The following is an 18,619-nucleotide window of genomic DNA, read 5'->3' as shown; positions in this document are numbered from 1 at the left end:
ACTGTCCATACTGGGTCTATGGTTCAACTCATATCGTCCTAACTTTAGAGCCACATAGAGACATTCAGGAAAGGACTGTTGAATGAATGGAGGGAGGGAGGGAGAGAGGGAGGGAGGGAGAGAGGGAGGGAGGGAGAGAGGGAGGGAGGGAGGGAGGGAGGGAGGAAGGAAGGAAGGAAGGAAGGAAGGAAGGAAGGAAGGAATCCCCTTTTTTGCTCCAAAGCCCTGGCTCTCTCGCCTGGCCTGGGGGCCTTCCTCTCCAGCATGGCACATCCACACCACCTGAGCTGGCCTCCTGGCTCTCCTCCCCCATGGCCTGCCATGGTCATCTGGCCTCCTTTCTTGGAAGCTCTGCCCTCATCAAAAAGCAGAGCCAGATACAGATGGTCCAGAACCAGAGGAAATTCCCAGACCTCTCTCGCCACTTTACTGCTCAGAGGGATGGAGAGAGTTAATGAGTCATTCCGCCTGGAAAGGATGAGGGAGAGAGCCTTGGCCCTTGCAGAGGTCACCCAGCACCACCTCCCAACCACCCCCTCCCGGGAGTCAATGGCAGCCTCTGACATCAGCCACAGCCATAGGCTCTATCCTCCGTCTCCCACACCAGCTCCACCCCTTTCAGAATGGCCATAATTCTCCACAGGAAGGCAGCAGCAGGGCCTTGATCATCATCTGCATGGCCTGTCCCATAATAACCGCCTTCCCCCTCCCCCCACCTCGCTGAGGCAGGCCTGCAGACACACATGTGCAGGAGAGGCACATGCCCCAGCAGATCAGAGGGAGGAGCCAGGGGAGCTGGCACCCCACCTGCCCAGCTCATCCGCTGCACCTCCTCTCTGAAAGGTAGAGGGCCTAGGCACAGGCTGGTGATGGGGGAGAGGCCCTGCTGTCTTCCTTGGGGACTGAGGGCTGGAAACAATGCCTTCAGGCAGGTTTCCTGAGTCTAAAGATATACCTGCACCCCTAGCTGCTTTCCCAGTTGGTCACTCAATAGAGGAGGAGCACACCAGGCACAGTGGCTCACTTTGGGAGGCCGAGGCAGGAGGATGGCTTGACCCCAGGAGTTCAAGACCAGCCTGGGTAACATAGCAAGACCCCGTCTCTATTTTTAAAAATTAAAAAAAAAAAAAAGTTTTAATAGAGAAGGAGCAAGAGTCCCCTGTGTCTCTGCTGGAGGTGAGTGCTGAGGGTGGGGACAGCTTTTAAGGGGGAAAGTGGACCCAGCACCTGCCTTGGGGAGATAATTCCACAGAAGAGACAAGCAAACACATACAAACCATTCAACAAATCAGGACCAGAACTAAGCCCCTCAAGTGATACTGACAGCAAGGGTGTGGTGGGAGGAGCCAGCATTCCAGAAGACCGGGATGGTCTAGGAAGGTTTCCTGGAGGAGGTTTTGAGGAAGGGGCCGGGTGCCTCTAGGCAGCCTCTGCTCACAGGATTACCCGACTGCATCACCGGGGTGGAAATCGGGGGCCAGGGGGACGACTCCCCTGTTCTATATGGGCTCCAAGTGCCAGGCCTGGCTCTGAGCAGATCCTGTCCCTTTCACCCTGTCTGGTGTCGGGGAGACAGCGAGAGTGCATGGGGCCCCGGCACTGCTCCCCATTTTTAGGGCTCCCCTCTGCCTCTGTGAGGTGGTGGCAGGACACAGAACTCCCTCCCACAGGGAGCAGGGCCTGGGCCAGGGGCAGTTCCAGTGTGAGTTTTTCCACTCCCAATATTCTTGCCCAGTGAATCTGGCTTAAAAGCAGCCTCAAGGTCACTGTAAAGGGAAGAGATTCCGTCAGAGCCCAGCACGTGCTGCGCCTGGGTAAGGGTGAGTGGGAAATGCAGAGGCCTCGTGGGGCCTTGCTCAGCCTGACAGGGCCCCTAAAGTGCAAAGACTAGGGTGAACACCCCAACGCCCTGTCTTTTCTTTTTTTCCTTTTTTTTTTTTTTGCAACAGAGTCTCGCGCTCTGTCATCCAGGCTGGAATGCAATGGTGTGATCTCAGCTCACTGCAACAACCTCTACCTCCCAAGTTCAAGCAATTCTGCCTCAGCCTCCTGAGTAGCTGGGATTACAGGTACCTGTCATTACGCCTGGCTAATTTTTGTTTTTTTGTTTTTGTTTTTGTTTTGAGACGGAGTCTTGCTCTGTCACCCAGGCTGGAGTACAGTGGCTTTATCTTGGCTCACTGCAACCTCTGCCTCCCGGGTTCAAGTGATTATCCTGCCTCAGTCTCCTGAGTAGCTGGGATTATAGGCATACGCTACCACTCCCGGCTAATTTTTGTATTGTCAGTAGAGACGAGGTTTCACCATGTTGGTCAGGCTGGTCTCAAACTCCTGACCTTGTGATCCGCCCGCCTCAGCCTCCCAAAGTGCTGGGATTACAGGCATGAGCCACTGTGCCCAGCCCATGCCCTGTCTTTTCAAGCTTTCTGCACATACCAAGACCCCCAGCCCAGCTCACTCAGACAAAGCTACTGGGGGGAAAGTGTGGGGAAGGGTGTGGGCGTGGCCCAGGCCCTCCTCTTCTCTCTGCCGTATACTGATAGGGCTGCCCCGCCCCCCCCGCCCCCCCCCCCCCCGCGACTCAGCCATGAGAGGTCATCCTTGCTCCAGCACAGACCCCTAAGAACCCTCACTCGGAACAGGACTTTGGGAAAGGTGGTTTCTATAAATAGATGAGTAAATAAATTGACAGTTGAATATACCAAGCGTCCTGGGGACCGCAGGAGGAACTGTGTACAGATGGCTTGAAGGCCAGAGGCTTGGGTTGTTGTCCTGGCCCTGCCACTGGCCAGCTGTTTGACCTTGAACAAGTCAGTTCCACTCTGTGGACTTCAGGGTCCTCACCCAGAAGAAGAGCAGCCATACGGTCTCTACTGCCTGGTAAACACCCTGGCTCACTCTCCCGAGACGGTGGTTCTCAAAGTGTAGTGCGTAGTCCACACAACACCCGCATTGCAACCACTGGGTATTTATTTATTTATTTATTTATTTATTTATTTATTTATTTATGACGGAGTCTCACTCTGTCGCCCAGGATGGAGTGCAGTGGCACGATCTTGGCTTACTGCAACCTCTGCCTCCTGGGTTCAAGTGATTCTCATGCCTCAGCCTCCCGAGTAGCTGGGACTACAGGTGCCTGCCACATCACCCGGCTAATTTTTTGTATTTTTAGTAGAGATGAGGTTTCACCATGTTGGCCATGCTGGTCTCGAACGCCTGACCTCAAGTGATCTGCCCACCTCGGCCTCCCAAAGTGCTGGGGTTACAGGCGTAAGCCACCGCGCCTGGCCAAGGGAAGTTTTTTTCTTTTCTTTCTTTTTTCTTTTCTTTTCCTTCTTTTTTTTTTTTTTTTTTAACACAGGTTTCTGAGCCTCAATTCCAGATCAGCTGAGCCTGGAGTTTCTGAAGACAAGGGCTAGAAATCTGCACTTTAAAGTCTTGAAAACCACTGTGTGCCTTCATCTAAGCTGCCCCTGCTTCTCTCCCCTCCATCCCTCGCCTGGCCCTGTCCTCCCTACTCTCCCCTGCACCCTCCCCCGCCCCAAGCTCCCCACAAATGGCCAAAGCAGCAGTGTGAGGCAATCGCTCTATCCTTGACCCCTTCCTTTGCACAGTGAGTGATGGCGTTTTTATCTCCTGATGATGATGCACAGCCTTCAGCGGGGGGCATTTAAGACGCAGAACACCAGGTCCAGGCTGCAGCTGCGGGACTCAGAGGCGAAGCTTGAGGGGCTCAGGAAGGACGAAGAACCACCCTTGAGAGAAGAGGCAGCAGCAGCGGCGGCAGCGACCCCACCACTGCCACATTTGCCAGGAAACAATGCTGCTAGCGACATTCAAGCTGTGCGCTGGGAGCTCCTACAGACACATGCGCAACATGAAGGGTGAGCGCTGCGGGAAGGAGGCGATGAGGGGTTGGCCAGCTCTCAGCGGATGAGGCTCAGGCCACCCAATTCTGATCCTAGTTGTGCCTCTTACTGGGTGAACCTGGGCAAGTTTCTTCCCTTCTTGAATCTCAGTTTTCCCCTCGGAAGAAGTGGGCTGGTTACTAAGATATATCCCTTCCAGATTCTATAATTTCTGGTCTCCCCTCCAGGACTCCAATCTTTTTTTCTCCTTTTCTTTCATTTTTATTTTTTCTTTCTTCCTTCCCTCCCTTTCCTTTCTTTCTTCCTTTCTTCCTTCCCCTTTTCCTTCATTCGTTCTTTTTTTCTTCCGCCTTTTCTTTTCTTTTTTTTTGTTTGAATAAAGGTCTCTGTCACGGAGGCTGGAGTACAGTAGAACAATCATAGCTCACTGCAGCCTCAAACTCATGGGCTCAAGCCATCCTCCCACCTCAGCCTCTTGAGTAGCTGGGACTACAGGTGTGCACCACCACAACCAGCTAGTTTTATTTATTTATTTTTATTCTTATTTTTTTTAGAGACAAAGTCTTGCTATATTGGTCATGCTGGTCTTGACCCCCTGGGCTCAAGGGATTCTCCCACCTTGGCCTCCCAAAGTGCTGGGATTACAGGTGTGAGCCGCCACACCTGGCTTACTTTATTTTGAGATGGAGTCTCACACTGTTGCCCAGCCTGGAGCGCAGTGGCACGATCTCAGCTCACTGCAACCTCCGCCTCCTGGGTAGCTGGGATTACAGGTGCATGCCACCACGCCTGGCTAGTTTTTGTATTTTTAGTAGAGACAGGGTTTCGCCACGTTGACCAGGCTGGTCTTGAACTCCTGACCTCAGGTGATCCGCCTCCCAAACTGCTGGGATTACAAGCATGAGCCATGGCGCTCAGCCTATTTTATTTTTGAGGCAGTCTCGCTCTGTCGCCTAGGCTGGAGTGCACTGGCGCTATCTTGGCTCACTGCAGCCTCTACCTCCCGGGTTCAAGCAATTCTCCTGCCTCAGCCTCCTGAGTGGCTGGGACCACAGGCGTGCACCACCATGCCTGGCCATCTTTCTTGAACTATTCCTGACTTTGCCTTCCTTCAGAGCTGGACAAGTCTTGTAGCAGGGGTACACAGGAAAGTCTTGCCCACAGTGGCAGAGTAAATATTAGACTTGACTCCCACAGGCAAAAAAAGATGGAGGAGAAGAGAGATAGGGGAGTAAGACAGGAGGGCAAGGTAAAGAGATAAGACGTTGGGGCTGGGAAGACTGGTTATCATTGAATAGCCAGGAAGGGGCAGAAACCAGCTACAAGAGGCCACTTTTGTAGAGCTGATTAGCATCCAAGGTCATTTGAATCAATCCCCTGCTGCCACTGAAGGGTACACAAGTCAATCTAGACACGATCTTTCCAATTACACTGGATTGAATTAGCTACCTTTAGAGTGAGAAGCCATGCTTAGATCTGCAGCTGGCAGTGGTGTTGTCATCCTCACTAGATGGACAGGGCTTCCCTGGCCCAGAATCCAGGGGCACACAGAGTAGCTTATGCATGCAAGCACACAGACTCACAGAAGCACAAATTCATGCAATCAGATTCTGGCAAGCACACAGACCTCATGCAAGCACAGACTCGTGCAGACACACAGACTCATGCAAGCACACAGGCCTCAGGAGTTGTATTCTCCTTATGAAGTAGGATTTTTCTGGTTGCTTGAACACAGCTTTTTCCCCTTTTAGGGACAGAAACTCCAGCAGGCTCTGGTATAGCCCATCTCCAGGCAGGGCCAGGCCTGACCACCCCAGATGGAAGGCAGATTTCTGGACCCTGGAGCACTGCCGTGGGAGTTGAGGGCCTGGCTCTAGTTCAGGTCCCTGCTAGAATCCTGTGTGCTCCTGAGCAAGTCATTTCCCTCTCCAAACCAACTTACTCATTTGAGACAAGATGAGGGGGTGGAGTGGTCCATCTCTAAGGGGCTTTCCAGCTCCTAGACAAGGGTTATTCCTTTCTGCAGGGCTGAGGCAACAGGCTGTGATGGCCATTGGCCAGGAGCTGAACCGGAGGGCCCTGGGGGGCCCCACCCCTAGCACGTGGATTAACCAGGTTCGGCGGCGGAGCTCTCTGCTCGGTAAGTGCTGAGGCTTCTGGGCTCCTGGTGCTGCTGGCAGGAGGCTCCCTGGAGGGTGATGTGGTGCATGTGGCTTTGGCTCCCCTCCTGCCATTCCTTCATTTTGAGAGGACGTCCCCAGCCTAGAGTTCCTCAAGGCCAGATCCCTCTCTGGTCACCTGGGGTGGCTGTGATTAACTCGACCAGCAGGCTGGCCCCTATGGCTTTAGTCCGGGCTCTTCAGAGCAATGAGCAGACCCAGAGCTCCAGGGATGAGAGCTGGTGGAGGCTGGGAGAAGAAGGAAGCTCTGTCTCTCCTCGGCTGTGTATCCAGGTTCTCGGCTGGAAGAGACTCTCTACAGTGACCAGGAGCTGGCCTATCTCCAGCAGGGGGAGGAGGCCATGCAGAAGGCCTTGGGCATCCTTAGCAACCAAGAGGGCTGGAAGAAGGAGAGTCAGCAGGTAAGTGTCGGGGAGAAGCCTGTGGTTCCTCCATGCTCCACTGCCATCCTCAAGGCCAGCTGGGGTTACTATTTTTCCCAGAATTCCTGTCTCATGCAGCAGTCACTGGGTAGCAAGCGGTTTTATCTTGAGAACTCTCCTTTCTCGAGAATATATCCTCAGATAATGCTCTTCCCCCATAAAAGACACCCTGGAGAGTCCTGTTTGAGAAACACTATTCCTGTGTCCTTAGTTACAGAATAGGATTGCATTGTGTGCCCACTTGGCAGACATCATGCAAGGGGAACTCCAAGTGCCTCATTGCCCTGGGTCAGATATCCCAACGATGCCAAAGTGCACTGTCTGTGCTGTCAGCCCACCTGTGGCTGGGCTTGCAGGGGTGATGTGGGCTCACCCTACAACAGGCCTGGACTAGAACACAGAGTGGCCCACGGCCTTCTGGGGTTCTCTGCGCTTGAGCACTGACCCATCACGGGGGACAGTAACCAGGTTCACGGTAAAGGCTGGTGGCTCTGTTATGGAGATTTTGGTGGCTTTACCTTCAGCAAAAGCTGACATGCTGCCCACTACACAAAGTTCAGGTAGAACCCTTCCTTCCCTAAGTTCTCAGAGTAATGGAGTTAACAGACTACCAATTTGGGAGCCAACTGGGACTTAGGTCGGCACTGCTCTTAGTTAAGGGTCCCTGGGCCAATCACTGACCTTCTCTGGCCCCACATTCTTCTGGTGTGGAATGAGGTATTGAACTAAAACAAATCTTAAAGATCCCATTCAACATTCTATGTATCTAATTAAGCTGGTGTAAACCACTTTTCCCACTCCCAGGTTTCTCTCTTGGGATCTTTGAGCTTCTGAAGTCAAGTAAGAGTCTTTTCAGTTGGACCTACCCATACCACCATCATTCGCCACCAAGACAAAGGGTCCAGTGGGGCTGGGTGCAGTGGCTTACGCCTGGAGGCCGAGACTGGAGAATTGCTTGAGCCTAGGAGTTTGAGACCAGCCTGGGTAACACAGGGAGATCACATCTCTAAAAAAAATTTAAAAATTAGCTAGGTGTAATGCTGCATGCCTGTAGTCTCAGCTACTTGGGAGGCTGAGGCAGGAGGATTTCTTGAGCCTAGGAGGTTGAGGCTGCAATGACCCGTGATTGTGCCACTGCACTCCAGCCTGGACAACAGAGTGAGACTCTGTCTCAAAAAAAAAAAAACAAGAAAAAAATCTTAAAAAGGGTCCAGTGGCAGCAGGTAACTTCCTCCAGTTGTCAGCAGATGCACAAGGCCATGGCAACAATGATTACTGACTCTATCTTAGGACAGTTCCAGGCTTCCTCGTGCTCAGCTTGGAGTTCCTTTGCTGTTCCCCTCCCCATCTTGCCTTGTATTGCCTATGGGACCTAGACTAAGAATATATATATATATATATATATAATTTTTTTTTTTTGAGACAACTCTGTCGCCCAGGCTGGAGTGCAGTGGTGCAATCTCCACTCACTGCAACCTCTGCCATGCAGGTTCAAGCAATTCTCCTGCCTCAGCTTCCCAAGTAGCTGGGATTACAGGCGCCTGCCACCATGTCTGGCTAATTTTGTAGTTTTAGTAGAGACGGGGTTTCACCATCTTGGCCAGGCTGGTCTCGAACTCCTGACCTTGTGATCCACCCACCTTGGCCTCCCAAAGTGCTGGGATTATAGGCATGAACCACCATGCCCGGCCAAGAATATTTTTGTCTAACCACCTTCTGGGGGCTCCTTTCTCTGACAGGACAATGGGGACAAAGTGATGAGTAAAGTGGTCCCAGATGTGGGCAAGGTGTTCCGGCTGGAGGTCGTGGTGGACCAGCCCATGGAGAGGCTCTATGAAGAGCTCGTGGAGCGCATGGAAGCAATGGGGGAGTGGAACCCCAATGTCAAGGAGATCAAGGTGAGCAAAGTCCAGGTGCGGGTGGCAGGGGCCCAGGAGAGCCCAGTGTGAATGCTGTATCAAAGAGAAGACCCCTAGCTGTTGGGGGTGCTTAGCCCAACACAGGCTGAGTCGTGATTCTGGTTCCCCATGGCCTGGTAGGTCCTGCAGAAGATCGGAAAAGATACATTCATTACTCACGAGCTGGCTGCAGAGGCAGCAGGAAACCTGGTGGGGCCCCGTGACTTTGTGAGCGTGCGCTGTGCCAAGCGCCGAGGCTCCACCTGTGTGCTGGCTGGCATGGCCACAGACTTCGGGAACATGCCTGAGCAGAAGGGTGTCATCAGGTAATACGGGCAGCAGGCTCCAAACCCCCCTCTTCTAACACAGGCCTGCAGGTGTGCACCCAAGCATGTGGACTGCATCCCCAGCTCCAAGAAACCAACCCTTGGTGCACCCATGGCTTCCTTCTACAAAAGAAGATACTTATTTACCAAAGGAGGGACAAAGACAAGATAGGCCCTACTTGGACAGCCAGACAGCTTGTCATGACCCTCCCAGAAAGTTTAAGAACCTTAATAATTTTCTGAAGCATGGGGCAGGGCTGAGGTTCACCTGGTATGCTCAGGCACAGCTGTAATGTAGACTAAAATATTGAAATAATCCATACCACTCAGTACACCACAGCCTCCTGAATTTCCCAAGGCCCCAGCCCAGCCACCAGCCTGAATCCTTTCCCTGACATCCCAGTAATCCAGCAACTAAAGGGCACAAGAGGCCTCAGGGGCTGCTCCAGCTACAAGCAGCCTTTATTCTGATGAGCTGGTAACTGTGCCAACTGCCAAATAATTACCCTTTGCAAAGGGCACTTCCCTGATGAGACTTAGAAAAGACAAGGTACCATAGAAACGTGTTATCTATGGTACTGGTGTAAGCAGCCAGTGCAAGAGAGAACTCGCAACTGTCCTCCTGACTTGACTTCTCCATTTGCCAGGGCGGAGCATGGTCCCACTTGCATGGTGCTTCACCCGTTGGCTGGAAGTCCCTCTAAGACCAAACTTACGTGGCTACTCAGCATCGACCTCAAGGTGAAGGGCATGGGAGGGGGACCCAGAAGGCAGGTGGTAGTGAGAAAAACAGGCTCTTCCCATTCCCCCCATGCTGCAGAAAGAATCCTCTTCTATTCTGATAGAATCACAGGCTGTAAGACAGGGAAGGGTCTGGAGTGATGGCCTAACTGCTACTCTACCATCTCCAAAGCCTGTGATGGCTCCCTCTTCTTCTTCTTTTTTTTTTTTTGAGACTCAGTTTCATTCTGTCACTCAGGCTGGAGTGCAATGACATGGTCTCAGCTCACCGTAACCTCCGCCTCCCAGATTCAAGTGATTCTTCCGCCTCAGCCTCCTGAGTAGCTGGAACTACAGGCGTGTGCCACCACACATGGCTAATTTTTGTATTTTTAGTAGAGATGGGGTTTCACTATGTTGGCCAGGCTGGTCTCAAACTCCTGACCTCGTGATCTGCCTGCCTCCCAAAGTGCTGGGATTACAGGCGTGAGCCACTGCGCCTGGCCCTCTTCTGTCTCACAGCAAAGTTCAACTCTTATATGTAGTTATCATTTTAGAAGGAAACTTAGGTCCAGAGATCTGAAGGGTGAAAAAGGCAACATAACTGGTTCAGGGTCACACAGCTGGGAACACCAGGCTGAAACATCTTGTTGGCCAGTCTTGTGCTTCTGAAAGTCATGACAGCAGAGCAGCAATGCAGTCCTCCCGCCCTTGACCGGGCAACTCCAAGGCTGCACCTATTAACAGAGCTCGAAGACCAAGCCCCTGGCAGCCTGTTTGTGATAGGGTGCAGTGTCAAGAGTGGGCCAAAACCCACAAGATGGCCAAATTCTCCTACCTCCTACTGCAGGGGTGGCTGCCCAAGAGCATCATCAACCAGGTCCTGTCCCAGACCCAGGTGGATTTTGCCAACCACCTGCGCAAGCGCCTGGAGTCCCACCCTGCCTCTGAAGCCAGGTGTTGAAGACCAGCCTGCTGTTCCCAACTGTGCCCAGCTGCACTGGTACACACGCTCATCAGGAGAATCCCTACTGGAAGCCTGCAAGTCTAAGATCTCCATCTGGTGACAGTGGGATGGGTGGGGTTCGTGTTTAGAGTATGACACTAGGATTCAGATTGGTGAAAGTTTTTAGTACCAAGAAAACAGGGATGAGGCTCTTGGATTAAAAGGTAACTTCATTCACTGATTAGCTATGACATGAGGGTTTAGGCCCCTAAAATAATTGTAAAACTTTTTTTCTGGGCCCTTATGTACCCACCTAAAACCATCTTTAAAATGCTAGTGGCTGATATGGGTGTGGGGGATGCTAACCACAGGGCCTGAGAAGTCTTGCTTTATGGGCTCAAGAATGCCATGCGCTGGCAGTACATGTGCACAAAGCAGAATCTCAGAGGGTCTCCTGCAGCCCTCCGCTCCTCCCGGCCACTGCACAGCAACACCACAGAACAAGCAGCACCCCACAGTGGGTGCCTTCCAGAAATACAGTCCAAGCTTTCTCTGTGGAAAAAGACAAAACTCATTAGTAGACATGTTTCCCTATTGCTTTCATAGGCACCAGTCAGAATAAAGAATCATAATTCACACAAAACATCAGTCTTTGTTTTAATATTGTACTGTTAAAAAAAAAAATCTATGCAGCTGGGTGCAGTGGCTCACGCCTGTAATCCCAGCATTTTGGGAGGCTGAGGTAGGCGGATCACAAGGTCAGGAGATCGAGACCATCCTGGCCAACATGGTGAAACCCCATCTCTACTAAAATACAAAAAATTAGCTGGGTGTGGTGGCGCAAACCTGTAGTCGTAGCTACTTGGGAGGCTGAGGCAGGGGAATCACTTGAACCCGGGAGGCGGAGGTTGTAGTGGGCCGAGATTGTGCCACTGCGCTCCAGCGTGGGTGACAGAGTGAGACTCCATCTCAAAAAAAAAAAAAAAAAAAAAAAAATCTATGCTAGTAGATTACAACTTCACACTAGAGGAGTTCTGGACAAAGCTTTTAATTAGTCAAACTAAATTAAGGCTCATTAAAAGGAAAGGAACTACTGGGAAATTATGCAATTCAATAATTTAGACTCTGTTACCAGGATCTTTCATAAAAATTTAATTTCCATAATCATAACCTAAATGAGTTCTTAAAGAATTCTATAAGCAATAGCTGATTAATGGGCCCTGGAAGATGATTATAACTGTTTATTTACCTAATTAAAAGGAAAGGCAGTGCCAAATATGAGAGGATAAACAATATTAGTTAACATTTCTGTTATTTATGATGCCAATTAGTAGTAAGATAATTCCACAGCTGTCAACTTTGTTTGGGGCTGGCAACTTCTCTGCTTAAACAGGCTAAAAGTTTAGTATTCTGGGAGAAGTGGCTGGAAGAAGGGGTAATATGGTGAAAGTAAATTCCCTTTCCCAGGAGTCAAGAGAATTTATGTGAGGTGGCTCCCGCCTGTAATCTCAGCACTTTGGGAGGCCAAGGCAGGCAATCACCTGAGGGCGGGAGACCAGCCTGACTAACATGGAGAAACCCCATCTCTACTAAAAATACAAAATGAGCTGGGCGTGGTGGTGCATGCCTGTAATCCCAGCTACTTGGGAGGCTGAGGCAGGAGAATCGCCTGAACCCGGGAGGCGGAGGTTGAAGTGAGCCAAGATCGAGCCACTGTACTCCAGCCTGGGCGACAGAGCGAGGCTGTCTTAAAAAAAAAAAAAAAAAAAAATTATACACACACACACACACATTGGGATGGGAGGGGGGTAGGGAGGATGAAAAAATCACCATTACCACCTGAAGCTTTTCCATTCTTGTTTTAATAGCATTGATGATTTGCACCATTTGGAGATAGAGCTCTGGCTTATTTATTATAAAACAGGAGCTGGGCACAGTGGTGCCTACCCACAATGCCAGCTACTCTGAAGGCTGAGGTGGGAGAATTGCTGGAGGGCAATTTGAAACCAGTCTGGGCAAGATAGTGAGACCTCATCTCAAAAAAAAAAAAGAAGGAAAAAACAAAGGAGTTGATGAAACCAAATTATGACAAACTAAATTTAAAAATTAAAAAATAGCATTAGTGGGAACACTGTGGTATTTCCTGAGGTATTAGAATTTTACAACTAGTAAAGGTATTTATTATAATTTATTCGGATTGTTTCTTAGTTTATTTTTGGCATGGATAAAATTATTGTTTATCTAGGAGCCTCAGAGTTGAGAGAGGATAGTTGTAGAGAAGTATTTCTAAAATGGAATTATCATCCACTACCAGCTAAGAGAAAATAGTTACTTGTTTAAAGATACCTTAAAGCAACATATATTCTAGTTTCAAGAGAACAGGCTGACAGTCAAGAAATAGGCTTTTAACAAACCCACTGGTTTGCTGGATTCTAATTGCCTCCTTCAAACTATGTAATTGTGTCTTTCTGGTTTCTGTGGAGATATTTTCCCACTTGTTTAATTTTACACTGGAATAAAACAAGTTATCACTGTTGATCTGATTACAGAAACTATTTTATATAGGACGCTGTGAAGAGTAGATATTCTCCGAGCCCTTCAAATGAACTGTATTAAAACACACATACACTTTTGAAGTTTGAGAAGAACATCATTACCTGTAACCTTTGATTTGTGAAAATATATACAAACAGCTAATTTTATAATTTAGATGGAGAGTGTGTATACAACTTATATGTGGTAATTTATATTACAAAGAGTTAACATTCAGCTTCCTCTAAATAACACCACCCTCATTTTCTTGGAGTCCCTCAAACTTCGATGATCTAGAAGCTTTATAACCAGGTCTGCCCTTGAAGACTGGTTCACGCATTAATAGGTGTCTAGGGCTGAGCCTCAGCCTCCAATCACACTCGACCTGTATAGGCTTTCCTGTTCAGAGATATGCAGTGGCCAAATCAAAGTGTCTGGGTGATTCATCGGGAGACAAATATATTAGTCAATGCTACTATGTTAAAATACCAATATTGTCTTGAAGTGTGGGAACTCTCTTAAACAGGAAAATGACAAGATATTCAGAAGAGCCACAGGCATAACATGGTGATTCTGCAGCAGCATGTCACCCTCCAGTGGTGAGCCACTCTACTTATTAACCGAGGTAGAGAGGTAAATGCAGGAGGGACTTTGGGCAATCCTGGGAGGGCTGTCTTTGCCGTAAGACTGATGTATTGAAAAAAGGAAGACAGGCCGGGTGTGGTGGCTCATGCCTGTAATCCCAGCACTTTGGGAGGCCGAGGTGGGCAGATCATGAGGTCAGGAGATCGAGATCATCCTGGCTAACATAATGAAACCCCGTCTCTACTAAAAATACGAAAAAAAATTAACCAGGTGTGTTGGCACGTGCCTGTAGTCCCACCTACTCAGGAGGCTGAGGCAGGAGAATTGCTTGAACCCAGGAGGCGGAGGTTGCGGTGAGCCGAGATTGCGCCACTGCACTCCAGCCTGAGTGACAGAGCAAGACTCCATCTCAAAAAAAAAAAAAAAAGAAAAAGAAAAAGAAAAAAAAGAAAAAGGAAGATAAGGAAACTATATACGAATCCAAAAGGAAAGGGTTTTTTGTTTTTGGACACAGGGTCTTGCTCTGTCGCCCAAGCTGGAGTGTTGTGGTGCAAACATGGCTCACTGCAGCCTCGAACTCCTGGGCCCAAGGGATCCTCCCACCTAAGCCTCCAGAGTAGCTGGGACTACTGGCATGTGTCATCACGTCTGGCTAATTTTTTTACTGAGAAGGGATCTTGCTATGTTGCCCAGGCTGGTCTTGAACTCCTGGTCTTGAGCAATCTTTCTGCTTTGATGTCTCAAAATGCTGGGATTATAGGTGTGAGCCACAGTGCCTAGAAGCCTCATTCTTTTTTTTTTTTTTTTTTTTTTTGAGACAGAGTCTTGCTCTGTCGCCCAGCCTGGAGTGCAGTGGCACGATCTCAGCTCACTGCAACCTCCGCCTCCCGGGTTCAAGCAATTCTCCTGCCTCAGCCTCCTGAGTACCTGGGATTACAGGTGCCCGCCACCACGCCCGGCTAATTTTTGTATTTTTAGTAGAGACAGGGTTTCACCATGTTGGTCAGGCTGGTCTCGAACCCCTGACCTCGTGATCCACCTGCCTCGGCCTCCCAAAGTGTTGGGATTACAGGCGTGAGCCACCGCGCCCGGCCTAGAAGGCTCATTCTTACATTTCAGTCTTTAATAGTCCGAAAACTGCCCTTTAGCCATCAGCTCAGGGCAAAGTAAGATAAGCAAGACAGGAAACCACCCGCACATATATCAACATCCATGTTCCAAGGGAAGACCGGGAGGGAGATCATTAGCCCTTTTAAACTCTTGTTCCTCTCCTCAAGGTGGCAGATTTTCACAGGAAAGGGGGTGGCTGATTGGCAAGAATGGGAGCAATAGGAAAGCGGCCAAAACACAACTCAGAAACCCGGCTCTTCCTCCCAGTGCCAGCTCCCTTCCTCGTGCTGCTTACATTTCTGAACACTGTCACCAAGAGGCACCCAACCTGAAGGGAAGCAAAGTGTCACATAAACTTCAAAACAAGTTTTATTTGGGAAGTTTCTCATTTTGTTAAAGCTGCAAGCAAGTTTCTTTCACAATTACACTTCCAGAGATCTAGTAGTTTTACGGATCTCAGTGTTCAAAAGTGTATTTCAAAATGAACAAAACCAAACCCACACCAAAAGGAAATAGCGTTTAGATTGGTTTGGAATGTATAGCCATTGATTTCAGGTGTTCTCAGAAACAGGTTACCATTTCCTTGGAAAACAGGTGGGATACAGTCAATGCCCACAGAAGGAAATGTCTTTTAAATAAGTTAGTTACTCGGACAATATTATTCACTCCTTAGAAAATATAGTAGGATAACAAGTCACAGCTGGCAGGGTATGCAGTACAGCACCGATTTCACAGGGGGCTTATGCAATCCTGGAGTCAGCGGTTGTTGGCTTATGGTACACAAAGTAAGAGCAGTCACTGGAAGTGGGGAGAAAATGGTGAAAGGCAGGCAGTCTCCCGCAGTCCTACCCAGCCTTTTAACTTGCTAAAAGGAGAGGCTGTGTTTTTAGCATCTTTGGGAGAACATTTGAGACAGTTCAAAAACAAAAACAAAACCCCCAGTATTATTCCCAGAAAGTCCTTGACAGAAAAGAGGGACCTGGTCAGGGTTCCCATGGGGGACTGCGCCTCCCATCCACTTCTGTCTCCACGTGATACAAGACGTCAGCCAGGGTGTGCTCTACCACGGCGCCCCAGCCCATGTCACTCATCTGCAGGAGGAATGAGAAACAGAACACGGTGACTACAGCAGCCACGGAGATGCTGAGGACACATGCAGCCATTTGTAATGTTACTCACAGGGCGGTAAGTGAGATCCTTCGGAGGATACTTGAAGCATGGTCCAAAGTTAATGGAAACCTGGAGCGAATTCAATTCAAGCAGACATGGAAAAAATGGACAAAAAATATTGGAAAAGTTAATTTGACACAGGAAATTTTCACTTTAAATGTGGCTACAATACTCGGGGGATAAATGGAACAAATAAGATATATATTAAATATTACTAAAAGTGGTCAACATCCTGATGTCCATCAAGAATTAGGTAACTAAAAGAGATCTGTGTTGATTTCTGTTGTCAAAGAAAAATAAAAATTCAGGATCCCAATTTGCTCTGTCAAAAGGAAAAAATTAAGCTGAAAGCTGAGTCATGCAAGAAACTGCCTTTCCTTTTGTTGCTAAGCAGACACCTACAGATAAAAGGTTAAATATCCCCACAGGCAGCTACTTTGTGTTCACCTTACCTTATGTGAAGTGCCAATTTACCGGGCATGAGATGAATACATAATTGACTTTCCCCTATCTGCTCCTTTTCTCTTGCAACATGTGGGTGACCATACCCTCCTACTTTCCCCTCTAGCCCGCATTTCCCCTTTATTTTACGTTTTATTTTTTTTGAGACAGGCTCTGACTCTGTTGTCCAGGCTGCAGCGCAACAATGCGATCATGGCTCACTGCACCCTTGACCTCCTGGGCTCAGGGGATCCTCCCACCTCAGCTTCCCAAGTAGCTGGGACTGCAGGCATGTACCACCACGCCTGGCTAATTTTTTGTATTTTTTTGTAGAAAGGGGGTTTTGCTATGTTGCCCAGGCTGGTCTCGAGGTCCTGGGCTCAACTGATTCTCTTATATTGGCCTCCCAAAGTGTTGGGATTACCGCCGTGAGCCACTCCGTCCTGCCCTTTTGCTTTATAAAACTTTTAAGCCCTCAAATTCATCCTTGGAGAAAGGCACAGACCACAGACTGTTTCTGTGATTCTGTTTTTTTCTTATGGGCAGGTCCTTAACTTTGGCAAAATAAACTTCTAAATTGATTGAGATCTGTCTCAGATAGTTTTGGTTTACACTGTTTAAAGATTTCCTTTTTTTTTTTACCTGCTTCAATGGTACCTACTGACAGACTAAAAGTACATGGAAATCTTCATGCATTAACTTTTTCTTTCTTTTTTGAGACGGAGTCTTGCTCTGTCACCAGGCTGGAGTGCAGTGGCATGATCTTGGCTCACTGCAACCTCCACCTCCCAGGTTCAAGCAATTCTCCTGCCTCAGCCTCCTGAGTAGCTGAGACAACAGGCGCGTGCCACCAAGCCTGGCTAATTTTTTATTTCTTTTTGAGACAGAGTCTCGCTCTGTTGCCCAGGTTGGAGTGCAGTGGCACAATCTCGGCTCACTGCAAGCTCCACTTCTTGGGTTCACGCCATTCTCCTGCCTCGGCCTCCTGAGTAGCTGAGAATACAGGCTCCCGCCACCACGCCCGGCTTTTTTTTTTTTTCTTTCTTTTTTTTTTTTTTTTGTATTTTTAGAGAGATGAGGTTTCACCGTGTTAGCCAGGATGGTCTCGATCTCCTGACCTCATGATCGGCCCGCCTCGGCCTCCCAAAGTGCTGGGATTACAGATGTGAGCCGCCACGCCCGGCCGATGCCCGGCTAATTTTTGTATTTTTTAGTAGAGATGGGGTTTCACCACGTTGGCCAGGATGGTCTCGATCTCTTGACCTCGTGATCTGCCCACCTCGGCCTCCCACCAAAGTGCTGGGATTACAGGCGTGAGCCACTGTGCCCAGCGCCACCCCCGCCCTTTTTTTTTTTTGAGACGGAGTCTCACTCTATTGCCCAGGCTGGAGGGCAGTGGTGTAATCTTGGCTCACTGCAGCCTCCATCTCCTGGGTTCAAGTGATTCTCCTGCCTCAGCCTCCCCCACAGCTGGGATTATAGGCGCGTGGCCATCACATCTGGCTAATTTTTATATTTTTAGTAGCAACGAGGTCTCACCACATTGGCCAGGCTGGTCTTGAACTCCTGACCTCAAATGGTCTGCCTGCGTCACCCTCCCAAAGTGCTGGGATTACAGGCATGAGCCACCGCGACTGGCCTAAGTTTTCTTTTCTTTTCTTTTTTTTTTTTTTTTTGACACAGAGTCTCATTTTGTCACCCAGGCTGGAGTAGTGGCACGACCTCAGCTCATTGCAACCTCCGCCTCCTGGGTTCAAGTGATTCTCCTGCCTCAGCCTCCTGAGTAGCTGGAATTACAGGCATGTGCCACCAAGCCCAGCTAATTTTTGTATCTTCAGTAGAGACAGGGTTTCGCCATGTTGGCCAGGCTGGTCTCGAACCCCTGACCTCAAGTGATCCACCCACCTTGGCCTCCCAAAGTGCTGGGATTACAAGCGTGAGCCAGTGCACCCAGCCCCAACTTTTCTATATATCTGTATCTATCTACCTATCTACCTACCTACCTATATATTTTTAAAACCAACAGGCCCTAACGATAGTACCCTTCTTCATGTTTGGATCATATTTAAAAAAAAAAAAAAACTTGCCAGATGTGGTACCTCATGCCTCTCTGCAATCCCAGCACTTTGGGAGGCTGAGCTGGGAGAACTGCTTGAGCCCATGACTTTGAGACCAGCCAGGGCAATGTAGTGAGATCCTGCCTCTACAAAAACAAAAACCAAAAAATTAGCACACCCCACCTACTCAGGAGGCTGAGGTGGGAGGATCACTTGTGCCCAGGAGGTCAAGGCTATGGTGAGCCTATGCAACAGAGTGAGACACTGTCTCAAAAAAAAAAAAAAAAAAAGAAAGAAAGAAAAAAAAATCATTGTAAGCAACAATGACTAATAATGGTGGGTTATCATGACATCCCAGGAGGA

At 49.0% G+C, this 18,619-nt stretch overlaps 2 protein-coding genes across 10 annotated transcripts in view; one reads left to right on the top strand and one right to left on the bottom strand.

Moving 5' to 3' along the window:
* Positions 1–3,447: 3,447 nt before the first annotated feature.
* On the top strand, positions 3,448–12,399 carry STAR (steroidogenic acute regulatory protein). 2 transcript variants are annotated; one of them, XM_001170375.7, is made up of 7 exons: positions 3,448–3,884; positions 5,896–6,009; positions 6,323–6,450; positions 8,211–8,369; positions 8,511–8,695; positions 9,343–9,436; positions 10,266–12,399. In XM_001170375.7, the coding sequence occupies exons 1-7, from the start codon at positions 3,821–3,823 to the stop codon at positions 10,377–10,379; spliced, it is 858 nt and encodes a 285-aa protein (XP_001170375.1). In that variant the 5' UTR covers positions 3,448–3,820; the 3' UTR covers positions 10,380–12,399. The 2 variants fall into 2 exon arrangements, with proteins under 2 accessions (XP_001170375.1, XP_009453470.1); XM_009455195.5 differs by lacking the exon at positions 9,343–9,436 and having other exon boundaries at positions 3,615–3,884; positions 10,266–11,332.
* Positions 12,400–14,939: 2,540 nt separating this feature from the next.
* The window catches only part of ASH2L (ASH2 like, histone lysine methyltransferase complex subunit), a 34,407-nt gene continuing 30,727 nt past the window's right edge, over positions 14,940–18,619 (bottom strand). For all 8 annotated transcript variants that reach the window (XM_054656376.2, XM_009455014.4, XM_009455016.4 and 5 more), the window contains 2 exon segments: positions 15,768–15,827; positions 14,940–15,679 (listed from right to left, as the gene is read on the bottom strand). In XM_054656376.2, coding sequence (XP_054512351.1) covers positions 15,572–15,679; positions 15,768–15,827 — 168 coding nt within the window. In that variant the 3' untranslated portion in view covers positions 14,940–15,571.

The sequence above is a fragment of the Pan troglodytes genome, chromosome 7, assembly GCF_028858775.2.
Source record: "Pan troglodytes isolate AG18354 chromosome 7, NHGRI_mPanTro3-v2.0_pri, whole genome shotgun sequence".
NCBI classification, from domain to species: Eukaryota; Metazoa; Chordata; class Mammalia; order Primates; family Hominidae; genus Pan; species Pan troglodytes.
Note: the sequence above shows the minus strand (reverse complement) of the source record. Positions and strands in the feature narration are given on the sequence as shown.